The sequence below is a fragment of the Festucalex cinctus genome, chromosome 9 (assembly GCF_051991245.1).
Source record: "Festucalex cinctus isolate MCC-2025b chromosome 9, RoL_Fcin_1.0, whole genome shotgun sequence".
NCBI classification, from domain to species: domain Eukaryota; kingdom Metazoa; phylum Chordata; class Actinopteri; order Syngnathiformes; family Syngnathidae; genus Festucalex; species Festucalex cinctus.
The window spans coordinates 21,405,104-21,416,003 of NC_135419.1; the positions used below are offsets into that span (position 1 = coordinate 21,405,104).

Here is a 10,900-nt window from a genome sequence, read left to right on the forward strand (position 1 = left end):
GATTTTAGTTGATGGAAAAAAAGAGCAATTTTAGTCGACTAAATTTATGAAAATTAAGTTTTAGTAGCGCGCTAATTAGCATGAGCGAGTCAGGCTGGAGTAGATCATGACGATTATTATATCTATAAAATGATTATTAGATCTACCCACCCTGAATAGTTATAGTCTCAATGAATGGCTTCTATTTTAGTTTTCATTTCATTTTCGTCTGGAAAAAAAAGTTTCCTGACGAAAATCATGCCAAAAAATTTTCGGTGACAAAATTAGAAAAATTTTCGGCACAAAAAGATTTTTTCAGACGTAAAAATTAAATAAAAAGTAAAATAGAAGCCATTCATTGGGACGATAACGATGGCTAAAATTGACAATTTCGTCAGTGGCCAAAACGAAAATGGAAACGACACAGTGACGAAAATTCACGCAATCCAATCAGAAGGTGCAGCTGTAAGATTAATCTCACACTTTCGCACTTTTTATTAAACATTTAATAAAGACATTCTTTGTATTAAATATGTCTTGCGTGTTAATCTACAGTTACAAATTGGTGTGTTGTAATTTTCTGTCTAAAAGTTGAACTGTATGCTGAAGGAAAATATCGACTAAACTGTTAATTTAGTCGACTAAAATTGCTTTTTTTTCCCGTCAACTAAAACTGGATTCAAACTAAAATACAATCAGATGACTAAAACCTTGAATTAATTTTAGTCAAAAGGTTATAAGTAAATGTAAATTTCTAATTAGTTGTCCAAATTGCCACTTTTTTTTTTTTTTTTTTTTTATCAGGTATTTCTTCCGAAGCGGTAACGTGGAGCATCCGGGAGACAAACTACTCAACACGTCCGTGGAGGTTCTCCCCTTCGATGTGAGCCACATCTTCAACTGATCTCGATCCCGAAAAAAATTCAAACAATCTAAAAGTGTGACGTGCCGCACGTTTTGCTCTTTATTTCTAGAACATCCAGGCGGACAAAGACGTTCCGTCGACGGACGGGAAGGACAAAAGCGCAAAATACCATCGCACGGACGACGGATTCATCCAAATTGGTCAGTCCACGAACGGCTCCTCCTCCTCATCCTCCTTTCACAATCTCAGGGGTTTTACTGGCTCAAATTGACTAGAATGGGTGACTACCAATACTAGATATCGGTGCCAATACCTTATATGATCTTATTTTAAATGGACACTCGACTCATTGAGCAATTTTTAGCAGTGAAAAGTTCATATTTTGTCCAGAATTAATTTGACAACTTCATTATTTTTCATGTACAATTACTACCTTTAAAAAGTATTTTTTCTACTTGCTGTCGACTGATGATGACGTCATCACCTGTGCTGAGGAAGTAGGTAACGGCCAATCATGGCTCACCTGATATTTGGGTTTGGTCAGTAAACCGAGCCATGATTGGTCGTTCCCTACTTCCTCAGTACAGGTGATGACATCATCATCAGTCGACAGCAAGTTGAAAAATTACTTTTTAAAGGTATTAATTGTACATATAAAATAATGAAGTTACCACATTAATTATAGGCAAAATATGAACTTATTACTGCTGAAAATGGCTCAATGAGTCAAGTATCCCTTTAAGGCAATGTTTCTCAATTCCGGTCCTCAGGCCCTCCTAGCCAGCCTGTTTTCCATGTCTCCCAATTGCAACGCAGGTGAGGATCGTTATCAGGCTTCTCCAGAGCTGGCTGATTAGCTGTCATTGGAATCAGCTGAAATGGGAATTGGGAGACATGGAAAACAGGCTGGCTAAGGGGGCCTGAGGACCGGAATTGAGAAACACTGCTTTAAGCTATCGGTACTCGCAGCGGTGACCGATACCATGATGGCCGCATCAGGGACTAGAAATTAGAAATTATATGAATACCAAGAAATTAGAAATTATATGAATACCAAGTTACCATTTATTTGTACTACAATCGTTAAAAATTCACCCACTAGTGCATATGAAATTGTAAATAGAGTTCAGCGTTGTTGTAAAACACGATTATGTTTTATTGTATTTACTGTGTTTTTATGACTTTTATGGCGATCACAACCAGGAAATGGGCGTGAGCAACGGTTGCTCCGTGATCGGTTTCTACTTCGGTACATTAAAAGTTTCAAAGTAAAAAAAAAAAAGAAAGTTGTTTCTTGTTCGGGTGTTGCTTTAGGCCTTTCCAGTGCGCTGCTCTTGGTATAGCGCCCCCATAGTGGCGCAACCCTGCAACTGCAATTAAATTAATGATTATTTTTTAATGTATTAATTATTATTATGATCATTATTATTTTTAATAGTATATTATTAATTATTAATTAATTATATTACACAATTAAAATGCATTCCTGTCTAGCTCAAATCAACACAGCTGGAGTGAGAGCCACATGGAGGGATAATCAGTTTGTCAGGCTGGAGGTGGCCGCCTCTGAATTTGGACACAGGAAAAGCCCTGCTCACTCCCAAATCATTCCTCCCAGATTTCAAGTCGATATTTTATGGAAAACTGTCCATACTATCTAAAATAATAATAATAATAATAATAATAATAACTGAAAAAGTTGAACGCAACTGAACTGTTGTTGTTGACGACCGCGGTTGTCGTTGACCAACATATGACATCATCATCAATTACGTTTCATGGACTGAAAAGTGATCCTTGCGGGATCTTCCAGGCCAAACACACGATTGACTCCCAAACCACCAAAAAGCATCAAAAGCCACCGAAAACCATCAACGGTCTGTCTGTTGGTCTCGGATTGAATCACATGATTGCGTGTGTGCGTGTCAGAAGCAATAAAAGCCCTCAAGATGGTCTCATGAGTGCTCACATGCTTCCTGAGCGGGAAAACCACCTGACGGCAGGGAAGCGCGTGGATTACGATGAATGCTGACCCCAACCTTCGCTTCCTGACTCTGATAGAGTAGGACACAACTTTTATCGCTCCTGCGAGTTCACTTTCACTTGCTTTGGCGCCAGTTGTAATAACAACTCTTAACTCTTTGACTGCCAGGCGTTATAAAAACAAAACAAAAAAATCCACAATGCCAGCCGCTTTTGAGCATTTTAACTCATCTTTCAAGGCAAAAAGAATATTGTTTGCCTTTACTACATATACAATGTGGCTACTCAATGAAAGATCACATTCCACTCATTGGAATTTTACTAATCATCATGAAACGTCTTTGGCAGTCAAAGAATTAATGAATTGAATTGTTTGATAATCTGCATCCTAGTGTATTATGGGGACAAGAATTAATAAGATACGGCTTCATTCCGTCAGCCCTTTTTTTCTTTTCGGGTCCTCTACATGCTGTTAAGTGTAGGTTGAAATTTGTCACAATGATTTTCCAAAAGGAAAAATTAACAAACAAAACAAACCTCCCAATGGTTGTGCACTAATCACTAGACACATAATGATATCCAAACATCACGATACGATATTATCACCATATGAAGGTGACGACACGATCATTATCACGATATTGTGGGGAGGTTGGCAATAAAAAAAATTAAAAAAATGTCACAATATTGTAAAAAAACACACACAATATTGAACTTTTGAACATAGCAGCAATACACTTAAACAACTTACAATCTCGACTAATATTTAATATTGAGACACTTAATTGCTAATGCGCGCGCACAATTTTTCCTCCACGTTTTGACTCGTTTCACAAGCATATTAACGTTCCCTTCATCTGACCATTAGCGGGGATTTTAAGAACGTAGAAAGGCCAAAACATGCCTCATGAAAATTAAACTGCACTAAAAAACTAGCCACCAGAGGGTGCTAGAACTGCACAAATGGAAATCAATGCTGCTTTTGATATCGTGACATGACAACAACGATATATTGTGGCACTTTTAATATCGCAATATCACGATATTGCCGTTATCGTTACATCCCTACAAATCACACATAAGCATGAAACATCCATAAGACGGAAAAGACCAAACAAATATGTCAAAATATATAGATCGGATTTATTTATTTATTTATTTATTCTTTTTAATTTTTGAACATATTGGTTTTAGGGGTAATCCAAAAGTAATTAGAAGTATTCAAACTACATTGCTTTAAGATTATGGGGACTTACTGTTAACAGGAAACTAATTGCATCCATTTTCAAAGTTAATTTTGTCTGCCATTATTAAATGTAGTCTCAGTTTTAGTCCAATTTCAGTCACGCTTATTTTTTAATCAGTTAACCTCATCTCGTTTTTATTTAGTCTATTGTTAGTCAACTATAAATCGAGCATTTTAGTCTTTATTTTAGTCCAAGAGAACGTCATTTTATCAGTCTAGTTTTAGTCAACAAAAACTCAACATTTTAGTCGAATTTTAGTCAGGACAACCATCTTACCCCTTCTATAGATTTTTTTTTTTCTCAGCAGATTATATTGAACCTTTTCTAATCTAAAACTATTTCACATCAGATTTCCTCTCATCTTTTTTATGAAAAACAACTTGAAAAACACAATGACAGTATATCAACAAGAAGCTAAATGCTATGAGCTAGTAAGTTAGCATTAGTTAGCAGTTGTATTAACATTATTGTTGGAACGTTATAGCCGTTGGATTCATGTTACGTTATGACTATGATTTCCTTTTTTTTTTTTTTTTTTTTTTTTTTTACCTTTCACCGTGAATCCAACTCCTGTCTGTGCTGTGTCACAGACGTGACAGATTAGCAGAGACAAGACTGTACACTATCATTTCATTTTCGCCTCGTTTTTGGTGATGAACTGCAACGTCCATCGTTTTTAGTCCAGTTTTTATGAAGTGAAGTACACACAAGCACAGTAAAGCCTCGCAAGCCTGCTCCTTGACGGCTCTTGAGTGTCGGCTGCCCTCTTGTGGCCATTTTACAGTACCTACAGGAACTCCAAATGAGAAATTCAAAGAGGAGGAACATTGATTTTAAACAATTGGAAGAAGGAAAAAAAAGAAGATCCCTTATCAAAATGGAATGTTCATCAATTCATAATCGGCATCTGTGAGTCCTCGCTCGCTCGCTCAGCTTCCACGTGTACACACCAAACGTAGCAAACGTCGCGCCGAAATCCCATTCACCATGTGGTCTTCTCTCAGGAAAGTTCCAGAAAGGCGTCGCGGAAGGGGAAGTGGATCCCACCTTCGGACCTTTGGAGGCCATCCGCCTCAGCGTCGTCAGCGACTCTCCTGTTTGGATCATCCTCAGTGAGGTGGGCGGCGCTCACCATGCAAATGACGCCAAGCCACAGATTTTTATATATATATATATATATATATATATATATATATATATATATATATATATATATATATATATATATATATATATATATATATATATATATTAGAGCTGTCAAACTATGGAAGCCCAAAAGTGTTAAAATTCAATAAATAAAAAGGTCATTTTGAAATAACTATCCGTTGAATAAATAACAGACAATTATGTAATATTGCCATTAAATTTTAAAATGAGGTGCTAGTATTATTATGAAAAGTGTGATGCTAAGCAGCAGCACTTGCAGTATTGATTCACGCATGGAGAGTTTAGCGCCTGATGAGGAGCCGCGGCAGTCACAGGCTTGCTAAAGCATGAATACGGGAGATAAGTCACTTTCAGAAGTACTCCAAGAAGTATCAAATCGTTTAGATCGGATCATAACCTAAAGGCCGTGTTAAACTTCTGCGTCAGGCTACGGGGTAGGCATCACGGCGATCTCGGCTCACACAGGTGGTCTCACCCACTGACTTTGATTGACAGGCCAAGTCATTCGGCTGTAAAACGCCATTATGTAAAAGAAGACCATTGTGGAAAATAAAAACGGACTTTGTAAAACAACGTTTTCTTATCTTATAAAACCTTGAAAATAAATGAAATGTCATTATTTTTAAAAAGTATGACGTTAAAATAATCATTATAAAATATTTAATCAAAATAAAATATTTGTTACATATTAAAGAATAGCATAACACTTTTCATAATAATAATAACACCTCATTTTAAAATTTAATGTCCAGATTACATAATTGTCTGTTATTTATCAAAAGGATAGTTATTTCAAAAAGGCCTTTTTATTTATTGAATTTTGACACTTTTGGGCTTCCATATCAAACGATTACATTTTTTAATCAGATTAATCACATCGTAAAATTTTGATTAATCATGATTAATCGCTTATTTAAAAAGGCTTTTTATCAACATTTTATGCCCGCCAAATTTCAAAAGCACCTCTTATGTGTTAATTTTTTCGGCATTTAATGTTAAGAGGAGGTGTCATCCTCCTCTTTTTCTAATCAGTTAATTACTTGCACATTTTAAAGTGGAAAAAATGACCCCAATCGTTTGACATGAACAAATATTCTGAATGTCACATGCAAACATTTATTAAATGCTTCACTTTAATGCATATTATGTTTATTCAAACACAACCTGTGCTACCTTTAACGTAGCCATCAGCTATCAAGCTAAAGGATTACTTGCAGTCAAAATTAATAGTGTGATTAATCTGCGTTAATACGTGATTAAGGCAATAATTTTTTGTGATTAATTAATTAGTTAACGCTTTAACTTTGACAGCACTAATATATATATATATATATATATATATATATTTATTTATTTAACAAAATAATAATATATAATTTTGTATTATTATTATTATTATTTTAATATTTCTATTAATTTTGTTTGAATATATACAAGGTATTAAAATAACATTACTTTCCCACGGTTGCATTATGTGTTAATTATTTGAGGAATTGAATGCCATCATCTGTATGTGGAATTGAACTTGTCAAATTAAATATGTTCATACTGTAAAAATTCAAATCTCTTTTAAAGGCCTGGAATTTAAAAAAGAAAAAATGGAATTTAACATGTTAAATAAATTCATTTAAAATATTTGCTATATAGCTGGAATTGACATTTTCATTCCGAGAATTTAAAAGATCAATTTGTCAAAATTCTGATGATGTTTCGGGGAATTTTGTGAGTTGATTTGTCAAATTTTTGCCACATTAACTTCCGCAATCGCGTGACGACGATGATGATGATGAAGGTGATGATGATGATGACGACGATGATGACGATGACGACGATGATGACGATGATGCATTTCTGTCATCTTTGATCAGATTTTCATCAAGAAAGTGGAGTGACGAGCGAGCAAGCAAGCGAGGGTCTTAGGGGAGGCGGGGTCCTCCTTCCTGCTCAGTCAAGCCACCCCTACTGCCAACACGGTGCCACAGCGCCACCCTCTGGTTGCATCTTGCCCCCGCGGGCATGACGCGGGGTCACGTGACAGGACGCGGTCATGTTGAACGATGTGACGACGGGGAACGTCTGATGATGATGATGATGATGATGATGATGACAGAAGCGCCGCCGCTTTGGAGGAGGTCTTCTTCTCAGGACCCGGACGCCACATGTAGCCGACAGCGACCTTAAACGGGGGGAGGTGACATCCTGCCACAAGGTGACAGGAGAGAAGATCACATGACACAGGTGGAGGGACGGCCATGTTGACGCCGCTCGGAATGAACACTTTGTTGTACACGACTTTGTTTGTACTCCACAAGTGTAAAATGACTCCAACAATGCTTTTCTCTACTTGACACTTTTCTACTTTTATGTCATATCTCGTTTCCTCAGTATCTGATGACAAGAATAAATTATTAAAAGAATCATCAACAATAAAATTGTCACTCATGTCGATTTCAGGTAGCCTACTTTTATCCAAAACTGGATTTTTTTTTTTATTATATATTTTTTTAGTTTATGTTAGATTTATTTTATTATATATTATATTTATTTTAGATATATTTATATTTTATTTTTATACTTTTATATATTTTATTTTATTTTTTTATTTTATTTTTTAATATTTATTTTATTTTGTAATAATTTTCATGAATCGCCAAGATTACTTCCAACTCCCTCCACTTATAACTCCTAAAATAGTCCACTTTTCTTTTCCTTTTTGTGGGATTTAGATATGCAAATTTCCGTATACATGGATTATGCAATATTAATCATTTGATTCCTAATATTAAAATACAAATGTATCAATGACAATAAAGGAAATTTAAATGACTAAAAAAAAAAAGCAGACAAAAAGATGTATAAAAAATAGCTCCAATTATAGCAGGGGTGGCAAACTGCGGTCCTCGAGGGCCGGAGTCCTGCAGGTTTTATAGATTTCCCTACTCGAAGTGCAGCTGATTCCAATTAACAGGCTCGTTATCAGGTTTCTGCAGAGCTTGCTGATGAGCTGATCATGAATCAGCTGTGTTGAAGAAGGGAAACATCCAAAACCTGCAGGACTGCGGCCCTCGAGGACCGGATCTCGCCACCCCTGAATTATGGGATAACAAAGCCGTGACACTTATTCGTAAAAATAAATAACCTTTAAAAATATATATATGCTTCATAACAAACGACAGTTAAACAAGTCATGATCCTTTTTCATTATGTATGGGGAATACGTCAACCGGAAGCATGGACAAGCGTTTTCCTTTATTCTTTCTCTGTGACGCTGCCGCGTGGGGGAATTCCTTGCTGTTTTTTTTTAGCACCGCCACCTGGCGGTAGAGAGGGACGAACTAGAACCCATCCGACAACAAGCCGCCGCAAGGACCAATCAGGTCTCGGCATCGGTTGCCAGCTCGACCAATTATCGCCGTCCACGAGTTGCAGCTCCCCGAGCGACCAATCGGCCGATGCCAGTTGACAGCAACCGTCAGGGTATCCCTCTGCTTGACCAATCAGCAGCAGGCGTGGGCGGTCCTTGTCGCTGTCCAATATTCACACGTGATTTTTGGACGCCAGTTTCTGAGCAGGCGGCTGAGGTGAGTTCACTTGACGAATAAATGAAAAACTTTCTCGTTACATGGTCATATTTTTTTTTATTTCTAATTTTAAGCGTTGCTGTCTGTACACTGCTTGTGTGTCCTAAATGTGCCTTTGCTTCCGTACTGGTGGAAGAAAGTAGCGGTGTGGGCGTTTTTGAGGTTAGCTGGGCTGGCCTGCTAATGTTAGCCGATCATGCAGCTATCTAGATAGCTATGTAGCTAGCTAGCTAGCTAGCTAGCTAGCTAGCTAAGCGGTTAGGTTTAAAACTTGTTGAGGTTCGCTCGAGTCACCAAGTCAACATTGGTGGTTGTAAAAGACTGTTTCATGAGTGCCAAATGAGGTTAGATTAGATTAGGTTAGGTTAGGTTAGGTTAGTTTAAGAGGAGAGCGAACCGTGTTAGTGAGTTCTGGGGCGGCTATAGATACTTGTTTTGTAATCAAAATGTTTTTTCTTGGCATTACCCGCCTACTAATACGTTCCATTTACTAGATAATGGATTGATGACTTTGAAATCTTAAGTGATGGTTTGAGGGTTTTCTTCAACACACAGGTCTCACAAATGACGAATTGAGTCTTCGAGTTGCGGTTGATCGGCGTCACGGCGAGTGCAAGTCAACTCGTAGCGACTATAAAGTTATTATTTAAACAAAAAAATAGAGACTAGTTGACAAGACTTTGTTGATGTTAACAGCTAAATTCTCGTGAGAAGTGTCCTCTCGACGAGACTGCGTACGGCAGTTGACCAATCAGAGCCGTTCACAGCGAAATAGGGAAAACAGGGAGAGCCAGGTGAGTTGCTATGGTAGCGTTCCAAAGCACAAATCAATCAAAAAAAAAAAGTCATCATCATCAAACCAATTTGTTACTTTTTGAGAGGGACAACTTCAAACTATTTTTGGAAATAAGTGAAAAAAAAATGCAATTTAAATTAGTTTCTATTACTATACACCCGCATTTAAAAGTAATCAATCAATCAATATTTTTTGCTTCCCTATAGTGGCAAAATCGCATGTACAAAGAAAATAAAAGATTTTAAAAAAAAAATGCAAGAAAGATATTGAAAGGAGGGCTACCACTAAAAATGTAAATAATTGTGAGTCAGATTTTTTTTTCAAAAAGTTTTTCACCCCGCTATTCCCAAACAGGGCATTATTTCACGTTATTTTCTACATTTGTACATTTTTTGTTTTTTTTGTTTTTTTTATTTTTATTTTTTATTTTTTTGTCCCAAGCACGTTTTAGAAAATGGGGTGGGGAAAAAATGTTGATCCCTGTTTTCCAGAGTACAAACTGACATTTGTTTTTATTTTGATTCAACTGACGACAATCTGATTCAAGATGATTCACAAACAATTTGGACATCTACAATCTCCACACATTCCAAATATTTGATTTCTAAAATCAGTTACTCACCATAATGTTTTTTTTTCTTTTTTCCTGTTCTTATCTTTGGGTCATGATTGGTTACCGTTAACGATTAGAATCTGGGAGCTGGTTGCGAGGCAACCAGAGGCTGGTCCACGTCTTTGGATCCAGTCTGCCCGGCGAATCTGGTTCAACCTGGTCAGTCTGCACGTCGATGCCAGGAAACTTGCACACAAGTGCGGGAAGAAGGAAAAGCAAAACTTTTACCACTTTTTTTTTTTCTTTTTGCTTCCCGCACAACGATGACGACAGTGTCTTGAATAGTCATATTAATGTTGATAATGAAAATGGCCGACCATTAATTTTATTTAGCAAGCTTTATTTCTTGAAACTTGGTTTCCTCTCAAAACGTCAAGTTATTTGGCGAGTTAGCTGTTGACATGTTAGTGTCGTCAACATTAAGTGAGCTACTTGCCTGTAGTTGCCAATGTTTACATTAGCTTAAGCCTGTTGATAAGCGTTTGATTGTCGGCAGGCAACCAGGATGTGAAGACGCGATAGGCCAATCCACTGTAGCCTAACTTGGCGACATGCCTACATAGTGGCCATGTGGGTGGGGGCAACCTTCCCCAACCCGAGGTGATGCATGCGTATGAAAAATCAATCAAAATGTGCTGACTTTCCTGACATTTACATTTTTGTCCT

The 10,900-nt window shown here is 37.0% G+C and overlaps 1 protein-coding gene across 1 annotated transcript in view; it reads left to right on the plus strand.

The window, feature by feature from the left end:
- Nucleotides 1-7,692, plus strand: part of mgat4b (alpha-1,3-mannosyl-glycoprotein 4-beta-N-acetylglucosaminyltransferase B) — a 35,587-nt gene extending 27,895 nt beyond the window's left edge. Inside the window, exons 12-15 of the mRNA XM_077532334.1 lie at nt 784-862; nt 954-1,044; nt 5,079-5,191; nt 7,113-7,692. Coding sequence (XP_077388460.1) covers nt 784-862; nt 954-1,044; nt 5,079-5,191; nt 7,113-7,136 — 307 coding nt within the window. The 3' untranslated portion in view covers nt 7,137-7,692. The remainder of the gene's footprint in view (nt 1-783; nt 863-953; nt 1,045-5,078; nt 5,192-7,112) is intronic.
- The last annotated feature ends 3,208 nt before the right edge of the window (nt 7,693-10,900 follow it).